This window comes from Lepidochelys kempii, chromosome 1 (genome assembly GCF_965140265.1).
Source record: "Lepidochelys kempii isolate rLepKem1 chromosome 1, rLepKem1.hap2, whole genome shotgun sequence".
Classification (NCBI taxonomy): domain Eukaryota; kingdom Metazoa; phylum Chordata; order Testudines; family Cheloniidae; genus Lepidochelys; species Lepidochelys kempii.
This window is the reverse complement of record NC_133256.1, coordinates 76,204,541-76,225,755: the sequence shown is the minus strand read 5'-3', so window position 1 is coordinate 76,225,755 and position 21,215 is coordinate 76,204,541. Positions and strand designations below refer to the sequence as shown.

The 21,215-nt window shown below is 38.0% G+C and overlaps 1 protein-coding gene across 13 annotated transcripts in view; it reads left to right on the top strand.

Moving 5' to 3' along the window:
- The window catches only part of DACH1 (dachshund family transcription factor 1), a 462,168-nt gene that overhangs the window by 219,308 nt on the left and 221,645 nt on the right, over positions 1-21,215 (top strand). For 7 of the 13 annotated variants that reach the window (XM_073346406.1, XM_073346421.1, XM_073346413.1 and 4 more), the window contains 2 exons: positions 5,392-5,451; positions 10,850-11,011. The exons of 1 other annotated variant lie outside the window; for it this stretch is intronic. In XM_073346406.1, the coding sequence (XP_073202507.1) occupies positions 5,392-5,451; positions 10,850-11,011 (222 nt within the window). The remainder of the gene's footprint in view (positions 1-5,391; positions 5,452-10,849; positions 11,012-21,215) is intronic. 5 more of the 13 variants (XM_073346438.1, XM_073346484.1, XM_073346475.1 and 2 more) reach the window with 1 other exon arrangement.

Here is a 21,215-nt window from a genome sequence, read left to right as displayed (position 1 = left end):
TTCTTTTTGCAATTAAATTTGTAACTAAATGTTTATGGCTAGGTTTTCTACAACATTCAGTGTAACTGATCTTGAAATTATGTCAAACTCTATCGTATTTTCAGCTACACATAAATGTGACAGAAGAAGAATTGAGATGGTTCTTTAGTGATGGGTATTAATTTTTGCAGTATGTAGCCAACTTTTTGTGCTGCTAATGAATAATCTTATACAGACTTCTTTTAAAAATCCCATTAAGTAGTAGTCTGCATTTTAGTTGACTGCTGAGGATGTACTAACATGTAGCTGTGATCACATCTCATCTTAGTTGGGCATGTAACTGTTTGCATCCCTTGCTAAATCCTTGCATCCTATGCTCTTTCCATGTACCACTATTTATGAGTGAGTAATGCTGCTTTCCTTTGTTGGGAAGGGCAAGACCCTGAAGAACTTTTGCAGCTGACCGTCCTTATGCATGGTTTAACTAGAAATACTCTGTAACTTTCCTTAAAGACTAAAAAGTAGGTTTGACCCTGATTTTACGTTGTGTAGATGTGTGTGGGGGGGCTGCTATTTCAGTATGGAGCCCCATTGCATATAATGAGGCCAACTGCGTGCTACAAAATCCAGAACTGGTATGTTGTGGTCCAGAGCTAAAATCCCAGCCCTAAGTCTACCAACATTTATGCAAATAAGTAATTTAAATTTAAATGTTACACATATGAGTAGTCCCATTACAGTCAATGGGACTACTCAAGTGAATAAAGTTACTCACATATATTAAGTGTTTGTGGGATTGAGCCCATAAATTGTTGGGAGACATACTTCCACTGGGCCACCAGGCTGCCTCAGTGATATTTAGATATTAGTTAATCAAAGAACTGTGTACCATTACCCCAGGATCTGTGTCAAACTGTGGACTACGTTAAAAAAAATGACAAAAGCTCCTGGTGATTGAAAGATTGAGTATTTAGCTACATTACTGCTGTTACAGGCATGAACATGTCCTTTCAGTATTTTTGAATTGTAGCAACGTTACAATTAATTAATTATGTCTATGTAGCTAGAAATTAGACTAAAGTTAAAGAGTTTTATTAAATCCTTTTGATTTTTCTTGATCTCCTTGACTGTGTAGGTATAAATGAAATATATTTTTAAACTAGACTCAGTTAAAGAAAGTGCTGCAGTTAGTCAAATGTAAGAATGTTTTGTAATCAAGAAAATTCATTGCATGTCAATAATTTCAGTTGTATCTCTATTATGATATTCATGTTTTTAACCAGTAGTAAAAGAAAGAATAGTATGATGAAATCATGACAGAATGCACACAAAAAATCAGTGAGGAACTTCTGTTTGCAACGTTTATGGAGAAGTTGTTCCCATAAGAAATTGTTTTGTTAAATAAAAGCTATTATTGTGCTCTAACAATGCAAATGTAAAACAGAAAATTTGTCTATTAACATCACTGTGTCAATGTATAAACAGCACTTTATCTTTTTGGAAATTTTATAGAACATTTGGGTAAAGAGATTGTGGACCAGGGTTCAACACCTACAAAAAACATTTTTTATATTGTTCAAAGCTAACCTTTTTTTTTTTTTTTTTAAACAAAGGTTTTATCTGCACTTTTTCATCTGTTTAGAAGCATACATTTTTGGTTAAGAAATTGAAGACAATCTCTTTGTCTTTTTTCTAAGCTAGGGAGGTTGAGATAAAAAAGAATGCCTGCTTTAAAAGTCACACATGGCTGTAATTTAAGATTTTTTTTTTACTTCATTGTCCATAACAGTTGAAAGAAACCTTCAATGAAAGTTTATTAACTAGGCCAATGCCTGAGGCAATAAAGGTTCATTTATTACCAGTTTCTTGGCTGTTTTTCTTCTTCTATTTTTCAGTTAAACTCAGAGCGTAAGATAATACTTCACAAAATTAAACCTTTGACCTTCTGTAGAGTTAAGTCTCCTTTGATTAGATAAAGTAACAATTTATGGTCCGGCATGAGGTTGCACATGAAATGAATAATGCAACAGATTGAATGAGGACTGAGAATCTATTGCTTTTGAAGAGATGACTGTTGTTTAAGAGAAAAAATGTTCTCACTTAATTGTATTGTTTTGATTCTGTATGCACTTCAGCAGGATTTCAAACTGTTCTAAGAAAATTCAGTAACAATTAGGCCAACGCATCTATGCTACATTGTTTAATTCTGCCAAAAATACTTTGAACTAAAATCAAGTTCACAGATTGCAAAAAAATGTTAAAGCTGAAAACCTTCAGTATTTATTATGGTATTGTAATTGATGATTTCCCCTTCTACTTTAAGAATATAAATCAATGAAATCACAAAACTGAACAATTTTTGGGAATAACTGCCCATTGATTCTTTAAATGGAATATACTACTGATGAGGGAATGAGGTTTTCACTTTATTTGCTGAATAATTTAATTTTTCTCTGCGTAGCTCCTATTTTTAACAAATGAACAGCAAGAGCTATATAAAGATCTCAGATCAAGTAATGAAATCTTAACATTTCTATCAATTTTATTTAAAATATATATAAAGGCATGCTCTCCTGACTATTTTTAAGCAAAATTCCCTATATCCTTCTATAAGGATTTCTGGATGGGACCAAGATGGCCTTTAAAGTGGTAACTGCTCACTTCTAAATTAAAATTATCTATTTCTCTATCGTAGTATTAATTGTTTGGACACTTGATGACTGAAAGCAAAAGGAGATTTGAAACCTTGAAGCCTAGTTGTTGACATTCAACTCTTTTCTGCCTTATTTGTTTGTTTTAAATGCATTAGCCATGCATCAAAATTCATAATGCAACTTAAATATAGTTACAGGAAAAACTTGATTAGTTGTGGTTAAAAACATATGGCCTGATTCTCATCTCACTTACAGCAATTTTTTTAAGTCTGATGACTTCACTGAGTTACTTCAGTGTACACAAGTTGAGAATTGGCCTAAAATTTGTAGAATTTTAACAATTGATTGAATTACTCTAAACACTCGCTGTGGAAATTTAAGTAAGATACTAATTATTAACCTTTTAGTCATCGTTTCTCTCTAATTACTACAGCAGTCATTTTTTAACTGTTTGAAAACCGATTGTATGAGCTGTAAGAAATGTAAATCCAACAGGGGGAATGTATAGTTATAGAGTCTGATGGAGAATTCCTTGATCACTCAGAAATTGTAGTTATGGGAGTTTTGGGTGTGCAAAGACTGTTGGCTTAGGTTGGACTGATCCATAACGTTTAACAAAAATAAGAAGTGTGGATTACTCTTAAATTCCAACCAACTGTCTAAATAATTTGAAGTGAAAAAAAACTTCTGCTAACATTTAATGTATTTTAACAGAACATTTGAGTACAATCTAAGGCTTCCCATTCTGCAACCTGTTCTGTGTAGTCAGACTGTTGTCCTAGTGCGGATCCCCCATTGTTTTAAGTGTCCTCCATCACAGAACATAAGAGCCTAAGTTTCTGATTGTGCTTCATTCAAAATCAGTGGAAAAATTCCCATGTTCTTCAGTTGGGATTGGGATAATAGGTCACTTGGTACGTCTACACAGTGAGTGGCAGTGTGTCTCAGAGCCTGAGTTAATAGATTCGGGCTTGCAGGTTTGTGCTACAGCTCTGTGTAGACATTGGGACTGACTAGAATTCAGGCTCAAAATTCAGAGCCCGATCTCCAGCTCAAGCCACAATGTCTACACAGCTGTTTTTAGCATTGTAGCACAAGCCCTGAGAGGCCAAGTCTGTTGACCCAGGCTCTGAGGCTTGTTGTTATGGGCTGCTGCTCACTGCGTAGATGTATCCTTAGAGCCTCAACCTGCACCACTGAAGTCAATGGGAGCTTTGCCATTAACTACAGTAAGCTCAGGATCAAGCCCATAGACTTAAGTCCTGCATTTCCTCCTGAGGCAAAACTACCACTGTGCCTGACTACCGCCTACATGATCAAGTCCAAAATTAGGTCAAGAAAAGACATTAATTATTTCCAAGTCAGTGCAGCTGAAATAAACTTAAAGAAAAAGGATTAAGTATTAATTTGAAATACTGAAAAGGCTTCTAGCAGAACTTAGAAAAAATTTGGATTTCTTCCCACAAGATAGATAAAATATTTCTGTATGCTGAAATGAACTTTCCAGCAAATAGAGGAAATGAAATGTAACACCAGCCATTGACAATTTTTTTTTAGCTTTTTCCTTGTTCTGTGTTGCCCAAGGTGAGATGGCATGAAAATGCTAAAAAAACCAAACCGAACCCTACAAAAATTGGATGTAAACTAAAAAACAAACAAACCACAAACCCCCAAAAGAAACCTTTTGAATTAGCAAATTGAAAGGGTCATGTAATAAAGAAGCAGGGCCAGCTCCAGGCACCAGTGAACCCAGCAGGTGCCTAGGGCGGCAAATGTAAAGGGGTGGCAGGAGGTTGGGCTCGGCGGCAATTCGGCAGTGCGGACGTGACATTTCTTCGGTCGCCGGTGGCAATTTGGCGGCCGCACCATCATTCCGCCTCCGTGTTCGGTGGGCAGGATTTCGCCTCCCTGTTCGGCGGGTGGAGCCAGCCCTGTAAAGAAGAGACACCAACAATTACACAATTCATTTACCTGTCTTGTATAACAGAAACAGTATTTCAGTATGATTCTGTAAACTTCCATAAACAAATCTGTATTGCTGTGCTGTATGTCTGTTTGAGTCAGTTGTCAGTTATGACTTTACGGCTTGACTCTGGAATCCTTAGTCACCCAAACGGTATTGCCACTAGTAGTCCCACTGAGTTTGCTGGAAGTATGTGTGCGAAGACTACTCAGATGAATACGAGTATACTGAATGTGCGGTATGCCCAAGCAACAGTGTGTGTATATGTGTGTACATACAGTCCTGGTATTTTTTTACTGATTTGATTGGTTAATAACTGCTCACATTGCCAAAACTAGAATTTGGATAAATCCTTCCTAAGCAGGTAGGAGCACATGTGGGAGGACAGTAGCTTGTGTCAGACATCATCACTGGTATCAACTTGGATACTCTTGAATAAACTTGCCAGCACAGTTGCCAACCTTCACGCGGTAAATAAGCACCCCAACTTTCACAATAAGCCAAAAAACAGGCTAATCCCATTTCAAAACAAGGCCAAAACAAGCCAATCCCTAAGAACCCCAATACTTTATGTGACTAGATACCCCCGGCATGCAGTCTAGGACTGTGGTGGGCCCTCTGTGCACCCCTGACTCCCTCCCCCCCTTGCCCCTGCTTGCCAGGAGCCAATCAAAAAAAGAAGCAACAAGCTACAACAAGCTACAAGCCCAACAAGCTAAAAGCCAAAAACTAGCCAACAACCAACTCACAAGCCAGTTAAATCAAACAAGCCCAATTTCTGCATTTTTTTCACAGGTTTGGGATGTCTGCTTGCCAGCACAGTGGGCTGTTCTCCTGAGCATCTTGCTAGAGAAGGTAAACTGCATTTCCAAGGTCTCCTGCCAGGAAGAAGTGATTCTGAAGGCTTTGGCTTGGTTCATTCATTTCTGGCCCTGGAGTCCCACATGTAATAGGCCAAAATCTGGTCTCGTTTACACCCATGAAACTCTGCTGACTTCTGTGGAGTTGCCTGGGTGTAAATGAGACTAGAATTTGGCAGGAAAATGCTGCTGATTATATTTGGTAAAAGCACTAAAAAGCACCTTGGTTAAGATATTGAACAGCTACAAAGACCCAGCAGGCCAAAGCGGCCGAGCTGTTGCACAGCACACCAAACCCCTAAAGCCCCAAGTACTGACAAATGCTGAGCACCAGACTGTGGAATATGCTGTGACTCCATGGCTTCCTTTTTACTGAGCTGAAAACTGAGCTTTCACTAAGTGATACTTTTCCTTTTTACCCAATGACAAAACATGTCTCTTGCAACCTGGTACCAATCCTGCATGTCAAATGCATCCTTTCCAGCTCTGTGCTTGAATTTTGAAAAAAAACAAACAAAAAACGAAGTACTCCGATACTGCTCCCTATAAAACCTTAGTGACTGTCTGAATTGTTCCATAACCTTTGCTTATAAGAGCCATGTGCCAAATATGACTATTTAAATTTCTGCACCTTCCCCTTTTGTCCAGTCCTGTGAATTGCTGTTCTAAACCAGCTAGGAACACTGAGGGAGATTATAATGTGTTCCCCCAGAAACCAGGAAATGGCAATTATTTCTTCCAAGGATGGTTTAATTAGTTAATAATACAAATAAATATTGCAGCTAATTTCTCAGTTTCCAGCCCTCTTTACCCCACTTAGGTAAGAGACTTTCCAAATAACCTTGGCATCAGTATGGATTAAAAATTAAAATTGCATTTAAATTTATTATTATGTTTTTAAAACACATTGCATAATTATGACAGCAATTACAAACTGTATAATTATTGGAATGTATCTCTTTCCAAATATGCTTATTTTAAAATATGTATGATTGCAAGAACATAAAATTGTACTGATGATCAGCATTTGAGTGGCAGAAAGGAGAAGGGCTTTGTAGAAAGAAATCATTCACACTGTTTCTTTTGGTGGTCTGCTTCTAGCCGAAGTTAAGTCGTGAGTTCCTACTGAGGCTTGCAGAGCTTTCAATTGAGTTATAATTCAAGCTCACACAGCTCTTACACGACACCTTGAACAGACTTTTGCAGATGAGTCTATAGGAACTGTCAGTAGCAAGGAGATTACTTCAGGACCATGATTGTTGAATTGAACTTTACTTTTTGATGTTTTGCTTTTTGAATTAAATTGTTGGACAAGATTAATTGCACACAGTGAGAGCTTTAAATGAATAGCTGTGTAAAGCATTAAACTTCTAAGTATGTCTCATGGGAAAAAAAAGCTAGAAGGTTTAAATGAATAAATGTGTTTAATGCATAAAATGTCTAGGCTGATTTTTTAATTCCTTTACTAACATCTTTTATTGAAAAAAACATACTTTATTCATCCATCTTAGTTATATTGCTGTGGTTGTGGTAATTTAATATTCCTGCTCCTTGCTAATCTTCTGGTTCAACAGAAGTAAACAATAGGTTTCATAAATTAAAAATACGCTCTTCAAAACATGCTTCTAAAGATAAAAAACAAGGCTGTAAACATTTATGACTGAAACAAACTAGATTGTTCAAATCCTGCCATGATGTATCATGTATATCAATATGGCACTGATATCAGTTAGAATGCAAACAAGGTTTTAAATGATGTCCCCCTTCATTTCAGCTGGAGAATCCGCTTTACACCATCTGCCTATCAGATGGTTAGGAAGCAGGACTGCGTATTAATGCCACATGTTCGATTTTCCTCCCTCTTGTAATGGTTAGATTCATATTGCTAATAGCTGTGCATGAGCACTGTCGATGAAATTTGTGTGACGGTGGAGTGATGAGATAGTTATAAAGCTGCCTGTCTTACAGAATAATCAGCAGGAAGAATGCCAGACATAAACAGCTTATCAATTTTAGAATATTAATGATAACTACCATGGACTGGAGTCTACTGAGTATTTTGACATGTTTCTTTAACTTTTCAAACAAATATTAACAGAGAGTAAAGTAACTTATTATCTGAGCTATTGAATATCCAGTATAGTTCTTTTCCATTTTAAATTGCCTTTAAAGGTGACATTTGGTCATCTAATTTTCAGAGATGCAGTTTGCATAATGAAAAATGCGAAAGTACTATACTGTACTATTACTTTAATCTCTGCATGGCTAGGAAATTCCCAGGCAGCTTGATGTAAGAGAGTAGTGATACTCAATAGTGTTTAGTTTGGTGGGGGGTGGGGAGAGTTAAACTATGATTTAAGACATTTCTTGACTCAGCTTGAATCATATTTTCAGAGCTTCAAAGAATGGAATAGTAGCTGCTATTTTGCGGAATTGTGCTCTCTGCCCTTTACAGTACACTTGAGATAAATAGGGCCCTCTGTTGGGGAGAGACCTTGTCTTGTAACTGTGGTCAGAATATATCATGCTGCAGATGGCTGGCTCAGGATCGTGCATGCCACTTATGTCCCATATTGTGGTTATGAAAGGTGTGGAGAGCAGAGTGACACACAGGAGTAGTTGTGCTAGCGTGGAATTATTTAGGGGACAGACTGTGCTGCAGTCTTGAGCATTGTCCCCAACTTAGTGGATCCTCCCCCCCATCTGAATCCTGTGCATTCATCTGCACTAACCTGTTATTTCAAGGTTTACATGGGTGAAATGAATTTGACTCGGTAGCAGGTTCACGCTTTAAATTAGCAAAATGTTCCTGTTTCAGTCAGCTGTGCAAGAGGGAGAATGAATATAGGAGTTCAATTCCTCTCTTTATTTTTTTTTTCCCTTTTTAAGAGAAAAATATTACCACAAGCAGAGTTTTGGTAATGGCAGTTTAACAGCTCAACAGCATGTGTTTGAGATTTCTAGTCCTCATACAAAAGCCTTGGCCAACTCTAGAGAATAGCATTGGAAGAGAATAGGGTTGTATATTGGGGTATTCCGATGCAAAAGAAAGTTTGTATTCATTAGGTATGCTGTATTTGGACATTTCTGGTAAAGGATCATTCTTTAAAGACGCTAGCTATAGCTTGACAATGGTATTAAGAAAAAGGAAGCATAGGATACTGTGCTGTATAACAAACACAGGATACAAATGTAAGTTCAGAGATGCATCATCTCTTTTCTCTGGCTTAATTTAGGAACCCCTAACCAAATCTGCATAATGCATATCATCATATCCTTCCCCTAAGATAAAAATATCATTGAAAAGCATCTATGTTATTGTATTAGTCAGATCTGAATATGCAAGCTTCATAATAGTAGTAAATATTAAAATAGGTTTATGTCTGTTCACCTTGTTCTTTGATATTTGACTTTTGAACCCTTTCCTACTGCCTAAATAGCAATTTTGTAACTAACATTGGTATAACTGTACAGAAAGTAATTATGGTGTAATTTATAATTCCAGCAACACTTGGAGGCATTAAAGGTTTGTCAGGAAATTAGGGCTAGCCACAATCTGGCCCTCAGTTACATGCAGTGGAATAAGAGTTAAGGCAATCTAGAGCCCTAGACACAGTATGACACAGGGCACTCATGGTCCTGGCTCCTATTATGTCCCCATCCCCCAATCTGAAGAGGCAGGGGCAGCGACATGGGATCACTTCCTCTCTCATTCCAGCAGATCCAGCAGGCTCCCGCTTGGCCTATTAACCCAGGTGTGGCTATAGGGGTTCCCTTCTTCCCACCGAGGAGGCAGGAGACCCCTCATCAGAAACAGCAGTGGTGGCAGCAGGGGGTTCTCCAATATTTACTTCAGCAGGCAGGGGTTATCTGCTTGCTTGGGCAGGTAGGCTGGGCTTCTACTGCACTCTTCTCCTCTGGCCACACAGATCCCTCCGCTGGGGTGGTGGTGCTGCCCCCCGAACCTCCCGCCCAGAGTAGTGAGTTGTAGAGTTAACTACCTTTTGAGGTGTGTGAAGCAGTTCACACCTCAGAGAAATAGTTTAAGGCTGTCTGCAGATTCAGGCAAACATCACTGTACTAGTTAAACTTGGATGCTTTTCTTTGCATCCAGGAGGGCTCGAAACTTACTTAAAAAGAACAACTGAGATTTTGCCCTCATCACTTGTTTCCAGGTGCTGGGACGCTAAGCCCAACCCTGTAGTACCTTTGCTTTGCTAAGGGGGAGTAAGACCCCCATCTCTGCCTATTAGATCCAGGGTGGGGTTGGGAGGAACCACATACATGGAGAGAGGTAAGAAGTGGACAGATCTGTGCCTCCCACCACTCTCCAACACACTACACAGAAGAAGAGGGTTGTTGAAAAAGAACTGTGAGCATACTGCCATTGGTAGAGGCTGTGGCAAAATTCTGCCTTTGCAGAAGCAAGAGGGGAACAGGAGAGGAACTGTGAGTCTGTGAATTAAAATTTCTCCCCTTGGCTTCTCATGGCTTGATGCAGCTACGCACTGCCTCATACTCAGGGCACTGGATGAAGGCGGAATGTGGTGTGATGAAAGCAAATTGGGCAGTTCTACCAATCATACCAACTCATCCCCAGTATCAGTACCAGCTCATTATTACAATATAGTGTTTCACAAATATAGCTGAATGCAGAGATTTAGTCTGGAGATGGAGAATTTGTGATAGGAGGTGTAGAACTTGGGTTGTAGGAGGGTGGTTGGGAATTAAAGGAGTTACACACTTTGTGTGTGGTATCTCTGGAAGAGGCCTTGAAGTCTAAACCTGCTTGTAGGATTGTAAATAATTATATAGATATATTTTCCCTATGATCTACATAGCTAACCTTTCCTTTAAGAAAGCTATGGCTGTTTTAGTATGACCCATTTATACTGCTAGAGTAATTTGGAATTTTATGTGAGCTCAGGGAGAATGGCTTAATTGTGAATATAACTTATTAGTCATGTATATGCTATTCAAACTCTATGGCCCTGATTTTTAGCTTGTCCTCCAATGTTTCAAGTGTAGTTTTGTATTCACAGTTTATTGTAGGTATATTTATTTACACCCACATTTGCACTTAAATACATGGTTTGCTGGCAAAGCTAGGCTTCTAAATGAGTATGTTTGTAGCTGCAGTTGTATTCTGACTAAAGCAATTAGAGACCAATTTTGTGAATTCACGTGTATATAAGTAACTATTTACATAGTATGTTATGCATTTTACATTAAAAAGTAAACAATCTCCCAAGCAAATAAGGATGAATATTATTCAGTATTATTCTCTGCTAATTATGTAGTAAATGATGAAGGAAGAGTAACAGTTTCAAGCCCAACACTAATGAAGAGTCATAGTATAATGTATATTAAGTTTCATTCATATTTCTTTGTAGGTCTGACAGCAGCAGCTGCAGCAGCAGCAGCTGCTACCAATGCAGCCATAGCAGAAGCAATGAAAGTGAAAAAAATCAAATTAGAAGCTATGTCCAACTATCATGCCAGTAATAACCAACATGGAGCAGAATCTGAAAATGGAGATCTGAATTCAAGTGTTGGTAAGTTTCGGAAGTCAACATTACATACATACATGCCAGTAATGTATCAATATCTTACTACAATGATACCCTTCCCCTCACCCCCGGACCATTAAACCTTCTTTGATTTTGGAAAGAACTGGCACATTTGCAGGCCACTTTTGTAGCTGACCTTTACAGGAGCATTCAGCATTGTTGTTACTATTATAAGAACATCCTTTCCTTTGTAGGATGCTACTTCAGACCCCAGTTAATATTTTCCATGAAAGAAAGCAGTTTGATTGCTAAGAGTTCATTTTTCAAAGTACAGGTATGGTGACAGATGAAGGTGTCAGAGGGAAATTTAACCATGTCTCCTACTCACTCTATTGGGTATTGACTTTAGGTAATTCAGAACAGTTGCTTGGAAGCAAAATATGTCACAAATTCAGGTGCCCTGTGATAAAAGGAAAACATACATACACAATAAATTATTACCATGCTTTACAATTACTCTCCTATTTTAATAAACACATTCTTAAAATGTTGTTTACTGCGTTTTTTTCTGTTTCTTAAACAATTATCAGCAACTCCTGTTCTTTCGAAAAAGGAATTCTTCCAATACATTATATGCATTTCTCTGGCGAGTTTGTTTTGATAAAACACACTTCAAAGCTAGACCAACTTCTTTTGTTGACTAAATCATATGCATATCTCTTCAATAAAATGGTTTGTTATACCTTTTTATTGGACTGACTCCCTTTATCACATTGAGACAGTACTAACAAGATAACTCAGCAGTAGTAATTCAGTGATTAAAATGTGCGTTCAGAATACTGTACTCAGGATAAGCATATATAGAAATAAAATGGCTCTCGATGGTTCAGTACATTCCTTTCCCCTACCCGTAGTCATCATACCTTTTGAGATTACTCTTAAGGATAAATAGGTGTCTATTTTCCTTCACTAACTATAAATAAAAATGGCTGCTTACCAGATCAAGAGTCTTTTGAAGAGCCTAGGGAAGCCCACAAGAGCCAATGGGCTAGACTTTTCTCCCATCTCCAGCCAACGGGAAGGTGGTGGACCCGAGGCGGGAGCATCCAGCCATACATGCTTTCTCATATTCCCTCTTTCTGTATGGCATACTTCCACTGCAGATGGATCAAAGCTCACCCCCTGTTGATTTCAGGGGAGGGGCATTTCTTTCATTAAAAATAAAAGTAGGTGACTACTCTTTCTGTATATTTCTGCATGTACTTATAGTCTACATATACAAATATAGATAGAATGTGGACTGGAGGGCCAAAACACTCTGGCCATGGTTTTTTTTTTAAACAACAACAACAAACTGTATACTTGAAAATTCCTATCAAGAGAGTGCCAGTTTTTTTAAATAAAGAACTGCTCTAGGAGTAGAGAAAAACCACCACAGCACTTTGGAAAGCTTCTCCAGTGACAGTGAAGAAGGAGGCTCCAACTAGTGTGCTAGCCACTGAAATACCAGCAATTACCAAAACTGTAAGGAGGGGAAAAAACAACCTGTCTTCTTGGCAGGATGTCAGGGGTGAGTAAGAGGAAGGCAGTAACAGAAATCTGAGAGCAGGGGAGATACAACAGTGAACTGGGGAGAGCAGGTGGCCCTCAGAGAAGCAGAGGAAAAATGGGGCAGTGAGGAAGAATGTGAGGGTAGCATTACCAGCTGGCAGGATGAAGAGGCAGTAACAGATGTAGAAACATGTGTGGATCTTGAATGCAGGACTCAGATGCATTCATTATATGAAGTAATACGTTCAAATATTATGCTATGGGATTAATCCTGTTTAGCAGTTCTAGAGACGAAGTTCTTGTATGCCTATGGCACTGTAGAAGTTAGTAATAGTGAACAAAGTAAACAGAATACATCTTCTCTCGGACAACAGTTGAGGAGACGATTCTGGATTTAAAAAATGAATTTTTATACCTAAAACCTAGCAAATATGGAAGCAAAATTTATAGACTTTTAGTATGATAATCAAAAGTGATCAATTCATAAGTATAGTCAAGTTATTTCTGTAGTAAATATGTACTACTATATATATAAAGCAGACGTGGCCAAACTTACTAATCCTCCCAGATGCATATGATAATCTTCAGAAGTTCAAGAGACGGGCACTTCTCCTCGAGGCTTCTGCCCTGCTGCAAAGTGATGGGGCTCGGTGCTACAGCCCCGCGGGAGGCTCCTGCCAGTGCTTAGGGTTTCAGTAAGATGTGTGGGTTACACTTACTAGCCACTCAGCATTACCTAAGTACTGAATGAAACCTTGTTGCAATGAATAGTAACATTCTAATTTCTCCCATGTATTCAAGAAAATCTCTGTGAGTGCATTATGCCTGTTTGGGTTATACTATCATCTGCTATATTATAATTGCTCAGGGCCTCTTGGTTCAGGACTGTGTTTACTGTTTAGCATGGCTTACCTAGTATATAGCGTCATATACACTTACGGATGTATAGAAATAAAAACTAATAATTATACTAGATCAATCAGTTACAGATAAAAAAATCTCTAACTAGGTCATCAGAATAAACCATAATGGCTTAAAAATAGCCATTATACTCTTGTGTCAGTGATAGTTGCACTGGCCTGATGGATGCTCCTAGATGGATACTATGCTAAGAAATATCAAGCAGGCTTTGACAGAACTATTATAACTACTGAGGGAAACTTTTTGAGGCACAAATGGAAGGCAGTAGCCTAACTCAGATTGACTGTCAGTGGGATTAGGTGCCTAGTTGCCATGTGTGCCTTTGAAAATCTCCCCCATTATAACCAGAACCTGTATTTTAAAATGTTATCATGACATATCTAGTCAATATTTTGTTTATCTAGACATCTGGAACTAATTAAGAGTATTAGATACATACAGTATTAGTGAGTTACAATATATGTGGTTGAACTTGCATTTTAAACATATTATTGAGGGCTGGGGGGGGGGGAAGGGATAAAAGATGAATAAAAATAATTTGATCACAGTCTACATTTTAAGTGTATATGATGCACCTGACTAAACACATATAAAAGCAAGAAAATTCAGAGTTAAAGAACTAAACAAAGTAACTTATTCCATTATATTGTCTATTATAGCATATTTAATATACTGTACTCTCAGGATTCTCAGGCTCCTACAGTACCTATGCAAAGTAAGCAAAATGAAGCATGAAGTCCCAATTTGAATTGTTAGTTTTAGTTTGGAATTGTCTTGCTTTATTGGTTTTAATCAGACACTTTATATGACTTATAAAAGTCATTTTTGTGGCTGAATATTTTGCAGTTATCCACAGCACTACACAAATTTATTAACTGGTCCTTTGAAACAATGGCCAAAAGGCTAACAAGTAAAAAATTAAAGGAAGTCAATGATACTAATAAGTAATTATTTTATATCCTTCAGTTTTACATGGTAACCTTGAGCTTGCATCCTCCCACCAGAATTATCATTTTAGGAGAAAAAATAAGGAACCATGGAGGAATCAAAGTGAGGTATTAGCACACTGAGTAAAATATATGGCAGCTACGCCTTTCTCCCCCATCCACAATCAATTGGATTCTTTTAGTTTAATATTTACTTGCTAAGATGAGATGCTAGTCTGCATGGTGATAAACAGTCTGCTACTGGCATCTGAAGGTGACCTGTCAGTTCATATGGACAAATCTCCTGCTTACTGAAATGTACAAAATAAATCATTAAAGCAGGCAGGTGCTCATTCCCAGATTTAAATCACCATAGATTTATGATTTGAATTAATGCTTCATTTGGTCATAGAAATAGATGCTGAGACAAATGATATGCAGTGGTTGGAGTTTCCATACTGTAGCCATCCTAATATTGATTACTGAGATGTCTTTGCAATCTCTTGTTTATATCAAGTACTGTCTTGTGACAGGGTGGCTGATATGAGCTACATTGCAGATAAGAAGGAAAAATGTCCTGGATTCTTTTCAGTGGCAACTCTAGACACAACATGCAGGCCAGATAATTTTTTGTTTGTTTGTTTAAAGAACTATCTATGTAAACCAACATTCAAAACTCTACTGCTTCTAGGATTATGCTCTTATAAATGCAGGATTAAAAGAAGAAAATTTACAAGGTCAAACATTAAATTGACTTGACATGGTTTTTTTTCTGTTTGTTTGCTATATGAACGTATCTTCTATTATTATGATCAGTAATAATTTTATTTTAATGCAAGTAAATTATGTACAGATTCTGTATTTGAGTTTTATACTCCAAAAATATAAGTACAGTAAGCATCTCAGTTGTTTCACTGTTTTTAAACACTTAACTGTGATTACTGTAGTACTTCATTAACAAAGAGGAGCAAAAGGAATGAAATTTTTACAGGTAAATACATTTTAAATCATTCCTCTGAGCTAGCCTCAAATTACTGTAAATTAGTAGGAAAAGTCCCTGTAATTTTGCTTCCCTTAGCATTTTATATGCTTAAAATACTATGTACACAGTTTAAGGAATACTCCAAGGATTTGAGAGGACCTTTGCCACTAGCTAATATCTGACTCATGGAACTTGTAAACAGCTATCAACAATAGTAAATTGCTTTCTTAGTAGGAAATGAGTTCATATCTATTCAAAAAGTGATCTCAAAACAGATGTCCCAAGAAAATGTCATTGTTTAAACTATATCATACCAAAAAACCTGCTATTATTTCTTTAAGGAAATGAAGCAATCATAAAGACTTTGGTGTTTTCTGTTTCTAAACACAATTAGGAAATACAAGACAGTATTTTACACTTAGCTAGCACAATAATCCATAAACAACCACAAAATATGTTGAAAAGTAAGAGGGGCTCTTGACATTTTAGGCTTCCTTTTTATCCACATTAGCTTACAACATTAAAACTCTGAGACACATGTAAGGAAAGCCAAGATCTGTTGCCTGAAATTAACGGTTGCCTTGCTTAACATTATCCCTTCCCTTCTCCAAAAAGGGTGGAAAAGACATTGAGATGAAATTATTTTTCTCTAGTGACCTCTCCCAATAATAGAACTGTGTAAAATGCGGTCATTTCCTTTCTCTAAACACACGTCTATTCTGAAGGAAAGAATTACTTTTATGGTTTCAGGAAAAAGTCTTGGAGACCTTGAGAAAGCAAATAAAAGGAAACAGAGAATGCAGGCCACTGAGCACAGCTCTGCAGTTGCACATCTGATTCTCTGCCTTGGCAATGTTAATGAACCTCAAATCCTCTCTATAATTAGATGAGGGAATTGCTTATATTTTCAAACAGATGATGCTGCTATAATGAAACGATTGACAGGGAACTTAAGAGTGTCTACAGTAGTCATTTGGTTTCTGATTTTTTTTTTTAAGTTTAAAAAGAAGATTGGCTGTAGACACAGGTCCTGGGAGAGGTAGTAATTTACAAAGAATGCTGTGACAGGTGTCTTTGTACAGTGAGGAAATAAAATGGAAGAGAGAGGAATGATGGGCAGGTATAGCAATTTTGGGGGAAGGAGGTGTCCTATGCTTATTCTGCTCGGGTTCTTTAAAAGGGGCCGAGACTCAAGAGATGGATCCGGATTGAGTGCACAGCTGTAACTGCTGATGAGCTAATTGCTCCTTATCTCTCAGCCCCATTCATCTTCATTTTTTACCAATTACCGAGAATTATCTGTGTTCTCAGTTGGATATGAGAGTTAATCCTTTTTGGTTAAGCTGGCAGTACTGTGAGCAGATTCCAAATTGTAGGGTGAAAAAGCCAGAGCAAGCTTGTTCTAAAGCTGTCTCCAGTTCAATGACAGTATCACTAGTTCATAAGAATTTTTCTATTTCTTAACAGTTTAAACACTGGCAGATTTTTTTTTCCTTTTTATATTTTTATTAATATATCTATTTTCTGCTGTGTTTAGTGTAAGCCTTAAGTACATTTCCCAGGTGGACAGAAGTTTAAATGATTTCTAAAAACTATACATTTGCAAAGTTGAAAACCTGACAAATACAATTTCAGAAAGAAAATATCCCCCATAGTGTTGCAATGTGTTGAAATATGTGATACATAAGAATCACCCTATACTCTAAAGTTTTAGAAACAGGACCATACCTATAAAATTGCTTCAGTGCCATAGGATATCATGAGTGCTTGGCAATGATATGTCTCTACTTCTGTAAACCTCTTTGATGAAAAGTGCTGTCTAGGTGCTAGCAAAGGGATAGTCATATAGCCCTAAGGACATACATTAGATGTTGAACATATCACATTTCAAGTTAAAAGGAATGCTTTCATAAAGCTGTTCCCTGGGAATGCACAGAGGTACCAGAAACAGATCATTTAGTGGCAGCCAGGCCACTAGACATTATCTTTTGTCTTAAAAGGCAATACTGTGGAAAAAATGAATCGTCATATTGAATGTCAAGCCTTAAAAGGAGTGTTAATCTGCTCGTGCAGGACATTCAGAATAGTCATGGGTTTCCTAATATTTCAGGATCTGCTTCCTGTGCCTTTCACTATGACTCTTGAAGTTGCTAAACAAGACAGACAGTCTGATGTGTTAAACTTAACAGCAATTAGCAAATTTATGAAAGGATTAGCAGAGCCTCAGTGCTTTCACACGGGACAGTCAATAATATTAAAAAGGTGAGACCCTTAAGTACTTAATGCCAGCAGTTGGGATTTCCTGAAAGAAGACATGAACGAGTTAATAGTTCTTGCCCAAAGCTGTGACACAGAAGGGACAAAGTTGTGGCTGAGACGCAATGAAAACAGAAATAAACAGCAATCCTGTGTTGAAAACAGTTGATGAAACTTTCATAGTGTCACCCAGAAGACTATTTACAAGTCAACTTTGCATTTTAAGCTTTGTTCTTATTCTGTATCCGTAAATATATATCAGTCCTCAAAGAGCACGTGTACCTGTGTGGGTTACTGTAAGTGGTAACATGTTTCAAAAGATGTAGAAGCAGAAGCCACTAAATGAAAATTGTCTTCCTCTACCACACAGCTGTCCTTAGTTCATTTAAAAATACTCCGGGAGTGAGTAAAAATATTTTGAAGACGTGTCGTTTCTTGCCAATAAGAAAAAAAAAGTAATTTATGTCGTTGAATTGTATTTGTATTATTTCTAACTCCATCCAAAGACTCTATAAATAATTAGGTAATTTTCATTTTGCACATTTTCACTATACATTTCCTATTGTTACAGCAATTTTAGTCATTTCCCTATTTATAAAGAAGCTTGGAATCATCATTTGAAAATGTTAAGCTACCAACTTGCTTTTGCTTCAATATTATTTATTGCTACAAATGACTGGATAATTAAGTAAACATGAACAACAAGGAGTCTGGTGGCTCCTTAAAGATTAACAGATTTATTTGGGCATAAGCTTTTGTGGGTAAAACACCACTTCTTCAGATGCATGGAGATCTTTTGAGCATGCCGTATTAAGAAATTTTAGTTGAATAATTGTATTTGCTAAATCTTCCTATAGTTTGTGATCATGGTTCACAAATCTGAGGTAGGAAATGTATCTGAAATAATAAGACACTAAACGGCATGATTATTAGTTTCCAGAAAATAACATGTATTTTTAGGGTAGGTGACCAATGATGAATTAGCTTCATAAAAATATACTTCTCTTGTGAGTTTGAGACTTGTAAACATGCTACACATATATGTCCAAAAACTATAATTTAAATATAATACTGAAGAAATATAGAATTAAAGTATTCTTTCATAAATAGCAAAATGAGCAGAAATATCTTTCTACATGATTAAAAACGTAATATCAAATAAAACTACACACTTTCTCCTTGCTGAGTGCCATGACCAAAATGGTGCTGAATAAAACACATAGCGCCTGACTGGGCTTGAAGGCGACTTTATTAAGCATAAAACTCCAACATCTTAATTAAATCTGCATAGCCTCAGCACACCTAAAAGCACCCCAGTGCTTGTCTAACCAGGGAATGGTCACTGAAACAACAATTCTTCCCAGCTGCCCTAAGTGAATGGAAAGAATCAGATACTATGGCAAGAATACCACAGATCTGTTCCCAGTTATAAGACCTGTTCCCACCAGGGATGTCGGTGGTATCTTGCTCTATCCCTTTTTCCTAGTCCAAGCTTGGAATTTGGGATTCAGTTCTCAGATAATCAATTTTATGACAAATCAGGATAGCTAGATGTCTTGTCTCTGATCAGAACCTAAAATAACTACTTATATGTAGACAAACATTCAGTAGTAATGCCCACTTATATGCACAGAATAAGGCAAACAACAACAACAACAAAAAAAACCTGAGCAGAAATGGGCAATTTTACACAGTGGGAAAAGTTCCTTCCTATTTCCATATATGCTCTGCAACCCAGTGATGATCAAAAAGCCCAGTCTTTCCCTTGTCGCATGTCTCTATATAAAACCAATCAACCAATCCCAATTCTAATGGTCCTAAATCCAAGCAGGCAAACCCACAGATGAGAAATAAGATGGAATGTAGTGAGATTGAAGATCTTCTCTTTTTGACAATTCATCATGTGTACAATTCAAATACACCTCTTATCACACTGCCCTCTGGGTTAGTCTTGTGAGGAGGTCAACTTTAAATTTACCAGTTGTACACTCATGTAGAGCCTGACAAATCAGCCCATGCCTGATGTGCAGCCAGAATGAGACTCTCTCCAAGTACCGGAGATCCCTGGGAGGACCACAGCAATATAGTCCTGTAGCATGATGCCTGTATTTGGAATCAGCCTTTGTACCAGATGACTGGAAGGTACTAATGCAGTGCCGATTTTTTAAAAAAGGATCTGGAGGAGATCCTGGCAATTACAGACCAGTGGGGGAAACTGAAGTAAAGAACAGAATTATCAGTCACATAGATAAGCACTATTTGTTGGGGAAGAGTCAACATGGCATTTGTAAAGGGAATTCATGCCTCACTAATCTTAATGAATTCTTCGAGGGAGTTAGCAAGCACATGGATTAGGATGATCCAGTCAATATAATGTACTTGGATTTTCAGAAAGCCTTTGACAAGGTTCCTCACCAACGGCTCTTAAGGAAACTAAGTAGCCATGAGATAACAGGGAAGGTCCTCTCATGGATCAATAACTTGTTGAAAGATAGGAAACAGAAGGTAGGAATAAATGGTCAGTTTTCACAATGGAGAGAGGTAAATAGCAGGGTCCCCCAAAGCACTGGAACCTGTGCTGTTCAATGTATTCATAAATGATCTGGAAAAGGGAGAGAGCAGTGTAATGGCAAATTTATTCAAGATCGTTAAGTCCAAAGCAGAGTCTGAGGAGTTACAGAGGAGGGGGAGGGATAGCTCAGTGGTTTGAGCATTGGCCTGCTAAACCCAGGGTTGTGAGTTCAATCCTTGAGGGTTCCATTTAGGGAACTGCGGCAAAAATTGGGATTGGTCCTGCTTTCAGCAGGGGGTTGGACTAGATGACCTCCTGAGGTCCCTTCCAACCCTGATATTCTATGATTCTATGATCTTACTAAACTGGGTGACTGGGCAACAAAATGGCAGATGAAATTCTATATTGATAAGTGGAAAGTAATGCATATTGGAAAAAAAATAATCTCAACTGCACATATATAGTGATGGGTTCTAAAGTAGCTGGTAATACTCAAGAAAGAGATCTTGGAGTCACTGTGCATAGTCCTCTGAAAATGTCCAATCAATGCACAACAGAGATCAAAAAGGCTAACAGTATAGGAGCTATTAGGAAAGGGATAAAAAATCAAACAGAAAATGTAATAAAACCACTATACAAGTCCATCATGCATCCACATCTTGAATTCTGTGTCTAGTCTTGCTTGCCCCATGTCAGAAAGGATATAGTGCAGGGGTGGGAAAACTATGGCCCATGGGCTAGATCCAGCCCATCAGCTGTCTTAATCCGGTCTTCGAGCTCCAGCTGGGGAGCAGGATCTGGGGTTTGCCCCGCTCCGATGCTCCAACTGGGGAGCAGGGTTGGGGGCTGCTCCACGTGACTCCAGGAAGCAGCAGCATGGCCCGTCTTTGGCTTCAGGGGGCTTCAGTCTGCATGCTGCACCCACCCCAAGCCCTACTCCCACAGCTCCCATTGGCCGGGAACTGCGACCAAGGGGAGCTGCACGGGCGGTGCCTGCAGATGGGGCAGCATGCAGAGCTGCCTGGCTGTGCCTCCACATAGGAACTGGAGAAGGGACATGCTGCTGCTTCAGGGAGTCGCTTGAGGTAGGCGCTGCCCGGC